At 41.4% G+C, this 15,956-nt stretch overlaps 1 protein-coding gene across 2 annotated transcripts in view; it reads right to left on the reverse strand.

Moving 5' to 3' along the window:
* RFWD3 (ring finger and WD repeat domain 3) overlaps window positions 1-13,480 on the reverse strand; it is a 34,114-nt gene extending 20,634 nt beyond the window's left edge. For both annotated transcript variants that reach the window (XM_006063319.4, XM_006063318.4), the window contains exons 1-4: window positions 13,325-13,480; window positions 8,433-9,009; window positions 3,412-3,614; window positions 2,542-2,612 (exon numbers count right to left, since the gene is read on the reverse strand). In XM_006063319.4, the coding sequence (XP_006063381.2) occupies window positions 2,542-2,612; window positions 3,412-3,614; window positions 8,433-9,007 (849 nt within the window). In that variant the 5' untranslated portion in view covers window positions 9,008-9,009; window positions 13,325-13,480. The remainder of the gene's footprint in view (window positions 1-2,541; window positions 2,613-3,411; window positions 3,615-8,432; window positions 9,010-13,324) is intronic.
* Between the last annotated feature and the right edge of the window lie 2,476 nt (window positions 13,481-15,956).

Genomic DNA, 15,956 nt, shown 5'->3' on the forward strand with positions numbered 1-15,956 from the left:
TGCATTGAGCACTGAGGAAGGCTTTCTTATCTCCCCTTGCTATTCTTCGGAACTCTGCATTCAAATGGGTATATCTTTCCTTTTTGCTTCCCTTCTTTTCACAGCTATTTGTAAGGCCTCCTCAGACAGACATTTTGCTTTTTTGCATTTATTTTTCTTGGGGATGGTCTTGATTCCCGTCTCCTGTACAATGTCACGAACCTCCATCCATAGTTCATCAGGCACTCTGTCTATAGGATCTAGTCCCTTAAATCTATTTCTCACTTCCACTGTATAAAGGATTTGATTTAGGTAATACGTGAATGTGATTATCAAGGACATGCAAATTAAAACCACAAAAAGATACTACCTTATACCTGTCAGAATGGCTATCGTCAAAACAACAACAGATAGCAAGCATTGGCAAGGATACAGAGAAGAGGAAACACTTGTGAACTGTTGGTAGGAACATAAGCTGGTGCAGCCACTAAGGAAACAGTATGGATTACGGACAAATACCATATGATCTCACTTAAATGGAATCTAAAACATAAAACAACAAAAAACCTGCAGACTAACAGACACAGAGAACAAATGGGTGAGTGCCAAAGGGAAGGGAGTGGGGGGGTATGACAAAACAGGTTGAAGGGGATTAAGAGGTAGTAACTTGCACTCATCTCACACGCTAGCAAAGTAATGCTCAAAATTCTCCAAGCCAGGCTTCAACAGTACGTGAACCGAGAACTTCCAGATGTTCAAGCTGGATTTAGAAAAGGCAGAGGAACCAGAGATCAAAGTGCCAACATCTGCTAGATCATCGAAAAAGCAAGAGAGTTCCAAAAAGACATCTACTTCAGCTTTATTGAGTATGCCAAAGCCTTTGACTGGGTGGATCACAATAAACTGTGGAAAATTCTTCAAGAGATGGGAATACCAGACCACCTGATCTACCTCCTGAGAAACCTGTATGCAGGTCAGGAAGCAACAGTTAAAACTGGACATGGAACAACAGACTGGTTCCAAATAGGAAAAGGAGTACATCAAGGCTGTACATTGTCACCTTGCTTATTTAACTTATATGCAGAGTACATCATGAGAAATGCCAGGCTAGATGAATCACAAGCTGGATAAAGATTGCAGGGAGAATTATCAATAACTTCAGATATGCAGATGACCGCCCTTATGGAAGAAAGTGAAGAACTAAAGAGCCTCTTGATCAAAGTGAAAGAGGAGAGTAAAAAAGTAGGCTTAAAGCTCAACATTCAGAAAACTAACATCATAGCACCTGGTCCTATCACTTCATGGCCAACAGATGGGGGAACAATGGAAACTGACAGACTTTATTAGCTTGGGCTCCAAAATCACGGCAGATAGTGACAGCAGCCATGAAATTAAAAGACGCTTGCTCCGTGGAAGAAAAGCTATGACCAACTTAGAGAGCATATTTAAAAGTAGAGATAATTATTTTGCTGACAAAGGTTCATCTAGTCAAAGCTATAGTTTTTCCAGAAGTCAAGGATGAATGTGACAGTTGGACCATAAAGCTGAGCACACTGAAGAATTGATGCTTTTGAACTATGGTGTTGGAGAAGACTCTTGAGAGTCCCTTGGACTGCAAGGGGATTCAACCAGTCCATCCTAAAGGAAATCAGTCCTGAATATTCATTGGAAGGATTGATGTTGAAGCTGAAACTCCAATACTTTGGCCACCTGATGCAAAGAACTGATCATTGGAAAAGCCCGTGATGCTGGGCAAGACTGAAGGCAGGAGAAGGGCACAACAGAGGATGAGATGGTTGGATGGCATCAACAACTTGATGGACATAAGTCTGAGCAAGCAGTGGGGAGTTGGTGATGGACAGGGAAGCCTGGTGTGCCGCCATCCATTGGGTCTCAAAGAGTTGGACACAACTGAGTGACTGAACTTCCAGTTATAAAATAATAAACCATGGGGATGTAACATATAGCTTGAGGAATGTGGTCAATAATACTGTAATAATTTTGTATGGGGACAAATGGTTACTAAATTTATTGTGGTGATCACTTTATAATGTATGCAAATGTCAAGTCACTTTGCAGTACACCTGAAACTAACATTGTATGTCAACTATATTTCAATAAAGAAAAAAATTATACATATAAGTAAATTTACATGAGCATAATTTTTCTAAAGAGAATAAATAAAAACAGAAATATGCAAAAAGTGAATCAATGATGTTTCAGAACTGGCAGGGTCCACAGTTTATATAAATATGTCTCATATTAAGGACAGTGATACTACTTTTAAAAATAAAAACGGTTTATCTCATAGCAAGCATTCTGCCAGACAGTTCATAAATTGCATTCATGTCTGCTATTTTAATTGATACATAACCTTGTTAGGTGGGCAGGACAAGTTTTCAAACCTTCCCCCACCCTCTGTTTTTAAACCAAAGGGTAAGGAGTCACACAAATGATGAGTAACACCTGGGCCCCCTGCCGACAAAGTCGGTGAGTTTTCCATTTTAGCCTGCAGTCTCCTTTTTAAATGTAAATGCAAATTTAAAAGGATGTTCATATTACCTGTTTGGGGAGAGTGTCTTCTCCACCAGCACATGTAACTTCTTGGTCTGTTGAGGTGTCTTCTAGTTCCTCTGTCAAGTTGTTTCCAGAAATGATGGGACAGGTAACATATAAAAGACGATATAAGTCAGGTATGAGGCTAGCAGGAGAGCCTAACTCACCACAGCTTTCCCTTTTACAGCAACACTACCAATTAGAAATGGCAGGGAGAGCAGATTCAGTCTCTGGTTGGGGAACTAAGATCCCACATGTATCAAGGAGCCAAAAAAAAAAAAAAAAAGAATTCACTGATGCTATTTCAATCTAAGACCCTATGAATACATTCATTACTTTTTTTAATGCTCAAACTGCCCCAAAATGCTCAAAGTTCCCTAAGCCACTAGGTTCTCTTTCAAGGTTGCGCCTATGCCTACTGACATAACTGTTAAGACATACAGCTTTGCTTTCTACCACAATAAAATGCCCTAGGCTCATCCTGTATATCTCCTATCACAGACTTGGAAAAAAGTCACCAATTCAGTGGGTCACAAATCACATAAAATTGCAAGCCAGATAAAATCCTTTCAGTATAGTTACGACCAGTGTAAGCTCATGGCATCACCAACTCAACAGACATGCGTCTGAGTAAACTGTGGGAGTTGGTGACGGACAGGGAGGCCTGGCATGCTGCAGTCCATGGGGTCGCAAGGAGTCGGACACGACTGAGCGACTGAACTGACTGAGTGTAAGCTCTGTACTATAAAGCAGTAATCTATGACCTCCAGAGTGAAGAGGAAAAGTATCAAAACACAAGTCTAGTTTCTAGCCTTTTGGAGCCTAAGCTTTTCGGATGTTGACCTTGTGAATGAAATCTGGATAAAGAATACTCACCTTCTAAAACAACAGCTTCAGGCTCCTCTGCCTGGGCAACTCCCTCCTCAAACTCTGTGGAGCTGTCACTGTCAGAATCAGAACTACCTGATACCTGCAAGTCATCAGAGACAGGATTCCTAGTCTCGGAATCATAAGAGGTGGTTGATGAATGAGGCTGGGTCCTGCTCGCTTGAAAGAAAGCATCCAACGGTGCTCTCAACCTACGCATGGAGAAAGACAAGAGAATTCTAGTACAACATACTATCATCACAAGAATAATCCACAGTAATCTGGAGGTAAATCCTAGTCATTTTAATGCATCACCAGGCCATTAAATGTTGAAGTAGGAACAGACATTCAGGCAGATGCTGACTGGACTACATATGCTCTTTCCATTCAATTAGTCCATTAGCTCACACTGAAGCTGGACCCTTCTGCTAAAAGCTAATCTTACTTTACTGGTACTTCTTTTGTCAATATCTTTTAAAGGCATGACTCATTAATACATTAAAAGAAAGAGAGAAAACTAACTTGGCAATTTGCTGATATTAGGGGGCTGAAAAGAGAGTGAGCAAGACAAAAAACGGCCCTATTGATCAAATACAGCCTCATGAATTCTGCTGCTGCAGCTACTCAGACCAAGGTCTTTGGGGGTATTAAGTCTAGCTACAGTCATTATTGTTTCAACTCTCATTTTAAGCCATTTTTCAAGTTAAAAATGCTAAAAAAAAAAAAAAAAAAAAAGTTAAAAGTTCTCTCTTTTGCCCAAACTTTCTGTTGAGCTCTCCAGTCATTTTTTTTCCATTTAGTACATGTGTCAACTCCAGTATTTCTACTTTGTACATTTTTATAACTTCAGTCTCTTTATTAAAACTGTCTACCTGGTGACACAGTGTTTTATCCTTTGCTTTAGTTTTTTGAATATATTTAAATAATCTAGTAAGTTCAACATTTTGGTTTCTTCATAAACAATTTTTTTTCCTGTGTAATTATATTTTCTTTACACATCTTATATTTTCTTGAAAATTGGACATCTCATAAAACACAATGTGATAACTCTGGAAATGAGAATTCACCATTCCCAGGGTTTGTTGCTGTTATTTATTATAGTTGCTACTGTTTGTTTAATGACTTTCTGAAGTAATTCTATAAAGTTTGCATTCTTTGCTATGCGTGCTGGTTAGCTTTGTGCTCAGCTCATGACTAGACAGAGATTTCCTTAAACACCTGGAATCAGTAAGCCTCCCAGTCTTCACTGAGGTGTCTGACGTGTGTGTTGGGGCACATCATCAGTAATCAGCCAGGCAGGTGACAACTCTACAACTCTGGTCAGCCAGAGATGAGAGCTAACTGCCTTAGTGCCTTCTTAGGCCTTTGCTGAGCATGGGTACAGCGGCACACAGCCCTCGACATGTATGTGGCCTTTTAGAGTCCCAAGAATATGTCAGAACTTTTTAAAACCCCATATGAAGATCACATTCCCCAGCTTTTCCTTTTAGGCTTTTTGATTAGTCTAATGTTTGCCCCAGTGACCATCCACTGCCTCAAGCAGATCCTGGGGAATAGGCTTTAAGCATAAGCCAGGAATAACCTTTCAAGTGGCATTTTCCAGGAAATCACTAAACAGGTGAAACAAGAATTCTTTGGGATTGAGGTTTCAAAGTACCTCCAATTCCATTCTACTCTCTCTAGTTGCTTCTAGGCTACTGGCCTTTCACTGTGATTACAGGCAGTTTTCAAGACTATTATGCAGCTGAAGAGAATGGGAATAGGGAATGCCACAAAGCTCACAGTTCTTACTGAGACTCAACTGGCTTTCTTTGAGACTCACTCACTGAACTGCTATAAGCACTGGATAATTTCCAGAATACTGAAATAGTTGATTTTGATAAATGTTGGCAGTTGTTTCATTGATTCGATACAGAGGATTTTTCTGAGGTCCTTATTCTGCCATTTACACTAATGTCACTCAGGTTTGCCTTTTTAAGAAAATGCTAAGCAAGTTTACATATTTATTTTTAAGAACTGTGCATGAACAGCAGCTATAGCTACTCATGAGGATAAGCACATAAGCACAGCACTGCCTAAGAACATTTGAACTAAATGAAATACATAATAAAGTTAACCTATTGCAAGCATAGGGCTTCCCTTATAGCTCAGTAGATAAAGAATCTGCCTACTGCAATGCAGGAGACCCAGGTTCAATTCCTGGGTCAGAAGATCCCGTGGAGAAGGAAATGGCAACCCAAACCAGTATTCTTGCTTCGAGAATCCCATGGGCAAGGAGCCTGGCAGGCTACAGTCCATGGGGTCGTAAGAGTCGGACATGACTTAGCGCCTAAACCACCATCATTACATGCATATCAATAGCATTCTATATAGAAACCAGCAAAAATTAAGTGATTAACTTTTAAAAAAAAAATCACTCATCAATATTGCTTTTATTAGCAAATAGGCATTTCCAAGGTCAGCAGGGGACTATGAAGAGCAACTGGGAGACAGTGCTTAGGAGTATAGTCTTAAAATCCTCCTCTTTTCCTGCACTCATCATCTCTGGATTAAATAACAGTAGAATAAATTCTTGCCCCTTGCTTACCCTCTGTAGTCCTAGATTCCATAAGCTCCATGAAAACAGGTACCCTGATCTGTCCTGTTCAGATGTATGTATCTCCAAGGCAAAAGTTCAGTCTCGCACATAGTGGAGTGTTACAAATAGTTGACAAATGAATGATGATGCTGACAGTCAGAATCAAGCAGCCTCAAACAAAGAAATAGGAAAGGAGTTTGTGACCTTGATTGAGAAGTAGTTGGGAAGAATATCCCACTAGGTAGGTTTCCCCAATGTGGTGGAACCTGAGGCAAAAGCATCTCACCTTGGCCCAGGCTCTCAATACCTGGTGCAGGGGTAGTGTGTCAGGTGAGTAAATGCCGCCAAACACCATCATGAGAAATTCACTTCAAGATATTCAGAAGGTATAAGCAAATCAATCCTGGGAAAGCTCAGACTTCTGTGTGAATTTAGTGTGGAATTTATTTACAACACAATATTTAACGGCAAAAAATTTTAATGTCTCATTTATCAGGCTCCAGAATCCATGTTCTCTGCACACTGCTTTGCCTTGAAGGTTTATTCTCTTTGTGGAGACAGACAAACTGCCATCATTTAACATCTAAATTCTGTAGCTCAATCCCTGAGCACAGATTCTACATACATCAAGAAATTTTCTGATTATAGAGTTTGGCTTCTGTGTGTCAGTATCCTCTAGGAGACCCATACTGACAATGCCAGAGAATCTGGTCTCTGTGCTGTTTCTAATTTTCTCTGTAAACTGGCGTCTGGTTTATAAGTGTCGTTCTCCTGTGAACTCATTACACTAATGTTCCCAACCAAGTGCAATCCCCTCACCCACTTACTCAATGTATGAACAACCAAGCCTGAGGACAATTTAAGAGTCCTCTTCACAGTTCCTGAGGATACCACTCTCAATTCTCAGCCCCCTTATTATTTCAACAGGGTCGCCAAATTGCATGACAAGGTACCTTCATCTATGACACAAATATATGAAATCCTACTTTGCTTTGAAAATCATTGTAAATGGCACCTTAAAATAACAGAGTAGCATGCACTTGCAACTCCTGTCAACACAGAACTAGGCTCTTCTCACCCTTGATGGATCACATCCATCATTGACCAGGCATTAGACTACAGCTACAGTAACAGCAGCCCTGATACACTAATCAGCAGGATCCATTGAAAAGGATGCTGAAATTCAGAATCAGAAGGCACAATTCCAATTCCAGGGTTATCTCAGTCAAATCATAAATCACCCCATCATCTTCCTCATTTGTAAAACACAGGTAACAGATGGCCCAGCTACCACTATTTAGTGCCATCTCATTCTTTTAAATATTTATTTTTTTATTATTTATTTGTTTGGCTGTGCCTGGTCTTAGTTGTGGCATGCAAACTATCAGTTGCCACATGTGGGATTAAGTTTTCTAACCAGGGATTGATCCCAGGCCCCCTGCATTGGGAGTGCAGAGTCTTAGGCACAGGACCACCATGGAAGCCCCACATTATTTTCATAGTGTTAGAAAAATGGATCTGATTGAAGCTTCCTTTATTTGCTTTTGTAGACAACAGTCAGATCCAGGTTCCAACATCAGCTCTAACCTCCTCTGTACTGTCACTCCGAGACCCTGAATAGATCATTCTCTCAGGTTCCAAGTTTCTTTCACATTTAAAATGAAAAGGTTGAATTCAATCTCTTTCAACATTATGAAGACATTTAGAGAGCCAACTGTGGAACTAAGTATTTCAAATAAAGCAGAAGTTAAAAAACAGATTAAAATATAGACAACTGTTATTCTTCATAATAACTGTCAAGACTTGACAGCTAACCCCTTCAAGAGGCAAGTTCAAACCAAATCCTATGGAAGAAAATTATTTTTAACTCTACAACACAGTATCAGGTGAGGAGGGCTAGAATGTTTCCCACTTAGTCAGGTAAGTTCTATATTAATTCACACTCTACTTTTCATAAGGGTTCTCTAAATCCAGCCTGCCCATTTTACAAAATCTACTGTACCACTAAGTGCAGTGCCAATGAACAATGAATCTCGGGCAAGTGGAGTGGACTTGCAAGTTAAAAAAAAAAAAAAATGTATGTATGTATGTATATGTATATGTGTGTGTGTGTGTGTGTGTGTGTGTGTGTGTGTGTGTGTGTGTGTATATATGACGTACAAGAGACAAATGCTCGAAAGAAAAGCCAGCCTCTACAGACACCACTGCCAACAAACTACCAACAAGTTTTCAAAACCTATCTGTATACCTTTATCCTCTCCACTACTTTGCGAAGTAAATAAACCAAGTAATTTTATTTTCATCTGATTTATGAAGTACTGGGGGTTCAGAAAGGTTACCCGACTTGCCAAGTCACAATGCCAATTCCTGGCAGCACTGGGGCTATCATCGGGGCCTAAGGTTCATAATTCCCAATCAGGGTACTAATCCCACTATTTACACATCTATTTACCTGGCACTGTTTGTCCTCTGGGACCCTCCTGCTCTTGCCCTCCGTGAAGTAGAACTCCTCCTACTCCTCCTTGCTCTCACAGGCCCCACTCTGTGGTCTGAAGTTGGTCGCAGGAATTCCAGCATGCCATGAAGTCTCTGCAGCCCACTGATGAAGCTGTTCATTGAATCCAATGAAGTCACTTGGGGAGTGTGGTTAGCACCAGATCTCGGTCTAAACTCCTCTAAAACTCCTGGACTGAGGTTCCCCACAGTCTCTGTTTCTGAGAGCTCCACTTCCTCTAGATCAATAGGTATCTGTGGAATAGGAGGAAGCAGCGGCACTCTCTCTGGGCTGTTGATCACCTCCTCAGGAATGGGTTGGAGCAGAGGTGGTCCTCCTTCGATGCTGACCACCTCAGCAAGTACAGGATGCAACATGGGTGGTTCCTCCTGGCTGCTGACCTCCTCAGTATGAGGAGGCTGGAGCAGGGGTGGTCCCCCTTGGCTGCTGACCACCTCAGCAGGAGCAGGCTGTTCTGCAGCACCATGATCTAATTGCACCTGAAGATCATATTCCATTGCTTCATGAGCCATCACTGAGGAAGCAATATTTGTAAAAAGTATTAGTAAAATGTATCAGCTACATGGCATGTTTTATTTAATTATGTCTATCATTTAATATTTAAGATCATTCTTGACAAAACTGAGAAACTTAAAAAGATGATTTTAGCTCTTTTCTTATAATAAGGACTTTTAACCAGTTATCCTGTTTGCCCTTCGAAAACATAAAGTCATGTGATCATGCTGCTGCTGCTAAGTCACTTCAGTCGTGTCCAACTGTGCGACCCTATAGACAACAGCCCACCAGGCTTCCCCGTCCCTGGGATTCTCCAGGCAAGAACACTGGAGTGGGTTGCCATTTCCTTCTCCAATGCATGAAAGTGAAACGTGAAAGTGAAGTCAATCAGTCGTGTCCGACTCTTCACTACCCCATGGACTGCCGCCTACCAGGCTCCTCCGTCCATGGGATTTTCCAGGCAAGAGTACTGAAGTGGGGTGCCATTGCCTTCTCCGCATGTGATCATAGCACTAGTCTTTAAAAGAATCTATAAAGTAAGAGAATTGAACTATTGAAAATAATCCCCCAGACCTCTTGCAGTTCTGTCATGACCTGTATATGGACATTTACTACAACAAATGCATACAATGCTATATTTAATTTTAGTAGGCAATATTCATCTTTCATGGCACTAAAGTGCAAAAAATAAACACAGAAAGAACATTTCCACAAAATAATTAATAACTCAAAATAGAAATTTACCTATTTCCTCCAAAAAGGCTGAGCAACCTTTATTTACTTCAACTTTTTCATTACTTTTGTTTTCTGTCTCTAAGTCCATTTGTTAGTCCGTTAAATAAATATTTATTAAGCACTGGTTATGTTTCTTTCATTATTTGTTTCCTGTCTCTATTCCACTACATTAGTCTATTTTTCAAGAAATATTTAAGCATCTGTCATATAGTCAGACACTCCACAGAGGCAAACAGATAAGTGGATAAGACCCAGCGTAATACAATTTACATTCTAGCAAATGAGAGAATAAACAAATCAATGTGAAAAATTATATATTGTGCCATTTGGTTTTGGGAGTGGGGGGCAAGACACAACAGTGAGAGGTGGCCTCTTATAAGTGAAAATCAAACCAAGACAAGAAGGATTAAAAAAAAGTTGGCCATATGAAGAGCCAAGAAAGGGTTTCAGAAGAAAATTAATACAAGGTGTCTGCTAAGTATGGGTTTAGTGCATCAGAGAAACTAGGAAGCCCAGCATAACGAGCACAGTAAGAAAGAGCAGACAGTATGAGATTTAATATGAGGAGTGAAGTTGATGATACACGACACTTTCACTAAAAGGCCTTGGTAAGGAGTTTCTTCTGTGTTAGGAAAGGACTGTAGGAGAGGAAAAGTGCAGGCAAAGTGACCACTTTATAGTAGCAGTGGAGATGGAAGAGTAGACAGCTTTAAGAATCCTCAGTATAGTCATGCCACTTAAAATCTTGGGAGAGATTAACTACCTAAGAAGGAACTGAGATAGAAGAAAAGCAGGCCAAGGACTAATACCAGAGACATTAACATTAAAAGGATAACAGTTATAGGAAGAGAACCCAGAAACCAAGACCATGAGGTAGGAGAAAACCTGGGAGAGTGTGGTGTCTTGGAAGAATGATGCAAGGAAGGGACAGTCAGGTGTGTCAAGTGCTACTGAGGGGAAGAATAGCCACTAGATTTAGCAACGCAGAGGTGACAGATAATCTAGAAAAGAGCTGTTTGCCGAAAGTGATGAGTAGAGGCCAGACTGGAGTGGTCAGCATAAATGCAGAGAAGTCCAATAAACACAGAGGATGAAGTATGTTTTTCTTTCCTAGTCATTCCTGAAAATCCATGAACATGACCCTGATCCCCTTGCAAGAAATAGCATTAAAAAAAGAATAAGTCACAAGCACAAAACAAAGAGCGTATGAGACATACAAATCAGTTTTCCGTACCAATAACTGGTAGGACTGTGTGCTACTGAAAAGCACGCTAATTTCCACTGAGGGAACTGTAGAAACCACATATCACAGAAGACAGCATTGAAAGATGGAGATGGAAAGGAGGATCAGCTGAAAGCCTGTGAAAGTAATCTGTTCCTCAAGGAAACAATAAAAAAACATCTCTCCCTATGCTGCAAAACTGGAATTTTGAACCACACAGACTTAAGACCAGCAGTGAAAACAAGGAGTTAAGTGAAATTCTACAAACTTTCACAAGTGTGAAACACTTCCAACCCTTCTCCCCAGCTGCACAAATCCAGAATGCAATATTCTGGTTTTTACATATTCTCTATGCCTCAAGGCAGTAGATTAGAGGACTGTTCTCTAGAGAAAACCAGCTGAAGAGAAAAGATCTATAAATACTAACACTTGTAAATCTCAAGAAAATGGCTAGGTCTCTGTCCTTACATCTAATGGTAAAAGTCCCTTGGATGGTAAGGTTCAGTCATTCATATACAGCTTCCAATCAGTTTTCTGGGGGGTGGGGGGGGGTGGGGGGGGTGCTCTCTGCAAAACAAACAGCCAAAGAACAACTGACATTCAAGAAAAGCCTCCAACATGAGAGGAGACCAAAGCAGACAAAGAGAAGAAACTTGGAAAAACGAAATGTGATGCAAGAAATGGTGAAAAGTAAGTAAATAAAATAAATCCAAACTTAAAATGCCAAGGGAAAAAAATCAAAATAAAAGCTTTAATAGAAGGATTGCAAAATAAACCTGAAGAACTGTCTGAAAACAAAAGACAGCAAAAAATAATATTAAAAGGTTAAGTCAGAATACTTGACTAACTCAAGTACAAGAACGAGAACTCAAAATGGAGAAAAAAGTGAAGCAAAACCTCTGGTCAAGACGGAACCATAAACTTTCTTCCAACTAAGAATCCCAATTCAGTAAATTTCCTCAAAAATTATACTGAAAAGAAAAAAGCAGACTACAGATGAAACTCCGTTATTAATTCCATCTTTAGGGCACTTAAAAATATGCAAAACCACACTACTATATGGATTTATAAATATAAGGTAGTATAAAACAAGCCCAAGCATGAAAAACACCCAATTCAGGAGAGGGAAGGTGCTGGGGTACATATGAGGTTTTGACTATAGAATTTATTTATTTAAGAAAAAGAAAGAAAGAAAAACTCTACCAAAAGGTCAAAGTCAAGATTTGTTAGATAGGGGTGGTGAATGCACGAATCTTTTAAAAATTATTCTGTGCACTTTTCAGTATGCTTAACATTAAAAAGTGAAATTTCTTCCCAAGATATGCCAGTTCTGATTAGAAAACAAAAGTTCTGATGAGATGTGAAAGGCCCAGAGCCAAATCCCAGCCTCATTCATCGGTGTATCCTACACAAGAAGTACACAGTAGATGCTAAAAACTTACTGAATTACCCACCATACATACACCTAAAAACGCAAAACCAATCAACTTCTAAGAACATATCAGCACCCAATATTGACAGACAGAAGAGACAGAGAACAACGTCATCCTGGAAGAAAGTTCTCTACACGGCGCCGTGCTGGAGCAAAGCTTCCCCATCAATGTGGGCCAACACAGAACCCGCCAGGCCTGGGGTTGAGCAGGGGCGCGTCGGCGGGTCCCCCCATGACGTGAGCAGCCCGGTCCTAGACTTCCCGCGGTTTTCCCAAGCTTTCTTACTCAGATTTCAACCAATGTCCACGCTAGGTGCGATGAAGACTCCCAATTAAAAAGAAGACGAGGCGCGGGCGGGGAGTTGGGCCGACCTGGGTTCGAATCCCTGTTCGGTCACGTCCTACCTGAGGCCCTTACTTAGGACGGTTGCCCAGCTTCCGTGTTCGACTTATTCGTCTTTAAAAATGTGGGGATAATACAAGTATTTACGTCACAGTGTTGCTGTGAGGTAAAGCTGGATAGAACGATAGGTCTTTCGTTCAACTTGCAAGTGAGGCAAGTAGCGGGCACTCCGTGGGACAGCAGTTATCTGCACAGGAAGAGTCTGAGGCTCCATTCCCTGGAGAGCGACCAGGGACCTGACTCCGGGCCAGCGACTTCTTGAACCCTGCCCCGCGGCGAACTCTGTTCCTTCCAGGAATTCGGAGTTCCTTCCTTCCCCGCCCCCACCGGCACCTCGGGGGGCGCCCCAGCAGCCCCGAAAGAACGGGAATTTAGGTGCCTCGGCCCCGACCGTTGGGGCCGCCCGGAGCGCCCAAATCTCCTCAGACCACCGAGTTCAAGCCCGCCCCCAGCCCAACTCGGGCCCTACGCCCAGGGACCCAGGGGAAGTCGTCCGGGACCCAGACGCTCAAGGCCTGGGGAGAGGCAAGCGCCCACCTCACCTGAAGCCAGAGCACACGGTCAGAGTCGCAAGGTCGCCGGAGGCGCAGCAATCCACTTAGAAAAACTTGCCGGAAGGGCTACCACAGCCATTTGCCCGCCGCTCAAGCTGCCCGCCTGAGGTGCTGGCTCGGCCTACTCCTATTGGGCAGCAGTTCCAGCCGGTAGCCAATAGCCTCTCTTCTTCTTTCTTTGGTCGCCGCTGACTGAAACAGCGGCGCTCTCATTGGCTGACTCTTCGTAAACGCGGCAGGCAGGACCACGCGCAAGGAAGCCTCGTACAATTGGTAGAAATCAACGTCCGTCAACACGCGCCCAGCCCCCAAAGAGAAAAACGGAAGAAGGCTTTTACCGCTCTTTATTTGAACTTTGTGGCGGGAGAAAGTTGTAAAGGAAAGATTTCTTAGTCCATTTTGAAAATATGAAACTATTAAAACTGTGCCTCATGCTGTTTCTCCCAAAATCTTTGGTGAAGAAGATGCCTGTCACCAAAGCCAACCTTAGCATTTGTACTTTTTTTTCATCTTCCTGCCTTTAAGGGAGCTTCTACTGAGCAAGGTTAGTATGAGGAGTAAGGAATTTTATTTTGTAAACAAATACAAATTATGGAGTAGAAAGAAAAATCTTTTGAATGATTCTCACTGTTGTATAAGTAATGGCAGAGGAGCCTCCAGGGAGCGGACCCTCAGACTCTAAATGTGCAGATTAGACAATACATAGACGCAAAAAAGAAAAATTGTCTCCAGAGAAGTCATTGTTAACTCCGTTTAAAATCTTCATCTATCTAAATATGGATATTTAAATATAGATGGAATTGTTTTAATCTTAATATATCTTGAATTACTTTCCTTGTCAATGAATACATAGGCACATCATCAAATACTGAATGATTCTTTAAAAAATTTTTACATTAAGAGTTAATAGGTAATACTCACATAGCAAAAAAAATTGGAAAACAAAAAGGACAGAATTTGGACAACTATGCAAAGAGTCGGACACGACTGAGCAACTGAACTGAACTGAACTGAACTGATGAAAAATACACAGAATGTTTCTGAACAGTTCTGAGAGTATATTCATTTATGATCCACCTAATGGTCATGTTGGGTGCTGAAGAATTGATGCTTTTGAACTGTGGTGTTGGAGAAGACTCTTGAGAGTCCCTTGGAATGCAAGGAGATCCAACCAGTCCATTCTAAAGGAGATCAGCCCTGGGTGTTCTTTGAAAGGAATGATGCTAAAGCTGAAACTCCAGTACTTTGTCCACCTCATGCGAAGAGTTGACTCATTGGAAAAGACTCTGATGCTGGGAGGGATTGGGGGCAGGAGGAAAAGGGGACAACAGAGGATGAGATGGCTGGATGGCATCACCGAGTTGATGGACGTGAGTTTGAGTGAACTCCGGGAGATGGTGATGGACAGGGAGGCCTGGCGTGCTGCGATTCATGGGGTCGCAAAGAGTCGGACGTGACTGAACTGAACTGGTCATGTTTACTAATTAGGAGAATAAGAGAATAAACACACAAGCCAGAAATTTATAGTCTTGTCTCCAACCTCCAAAAGTTTCCTATAATTAGAGGACAAAAGTGTTGGTTGTGTTCCATTTTAGGGGAGAAATTCCTGTTTACAACTTAGTGGGTGATTACTTACAACACCAACCCCCCTGTTGCACTATGCACCACCTCACGGAAGAGTTGTTTAGATGTATGTCTTTTTTCCCCTTCACCAAAAGATAAAACTAATGGTATATTAGTTACTTATTAGAAACTACATGATGGTAACTACTGTTAGGGATCTGAATGTATAAATAAAATGAAAAATTTGAAAGAATTCTCAAGGTCAAAATATGCCAAAGAAACTTAACACTTGTGGTAAGCCTTCTCCCCAGGCTCTGGGGAAAGCCAATAGTTTTCCTGTAGCATTAGGAGTACCATCATTCATTCATTTTCTAGTCCATTCAGTCAATAAATACTTCAAAAAAACAAACAAACAAACAAATACTTCATTACCCAACTCTGGTCTATATGGTATATTATATATACACTTAGTTGTTCAGGGAGATTCCCTGGTGGCTCAGATGGTAAAGCGTCTGCCTGCAATGCAGGAGACCCGGGTTCAATCCCTGGGTCGGGAAGATACCCTGGAGAAGCAAATGGCAACCCACTCCAGTACTCATGCCAGGAAAATTCCATGGATGGAGAAGCCTGGTGGGCTACAGTCCATGGGGTCGCAAAGAGTTGGACACGATTGAGTGACTTCACTTTCTTTTCTTTAGTTGTTCAGTTGTATACAACTCTTTATGACCCCATGGACTGTAGCCCACCAGGCTTCTCTGTTCATGGAATTCTCCAGGCAAGAATGCTGGAGTGGGTAGCCATTCCTTTCTCCAAGGGATCTTCCCCATCCAGGGATCAAACTCGGGTCTCCTGCATTGCAGGCAGATTCATTACCACTGAGCCACCAGGGAAGAGGGATATGGTATAGAAAACAGAGACGACTCTTGACTCAGTGGAAATTACATTCTACTAAGTGGGGGTAGATCATAGACCAATAAACAAGAATAAAGTAGGTAATTTCATATGGTAAATATCATAAAAGTTGTAAACAGAGGGACATGAATGGAAAGTGCTTAGG

This window comes from Bubalus bubalis, chromosome 18 (genome assembly GCF_019923935.1).
Source record: "Bubalus bubalis isolate 160015118507 breed Murrah chromosome 18, NDDB_SH_1, whole genome shotgun sequence".
Taxonomy (NCBI): domain Eukaryota; kingdom Metazoa; phylum Chordata; class Mammalia; order Artiodactyla; family Bovidae; genus Bubalus; species Bubalus bubalis.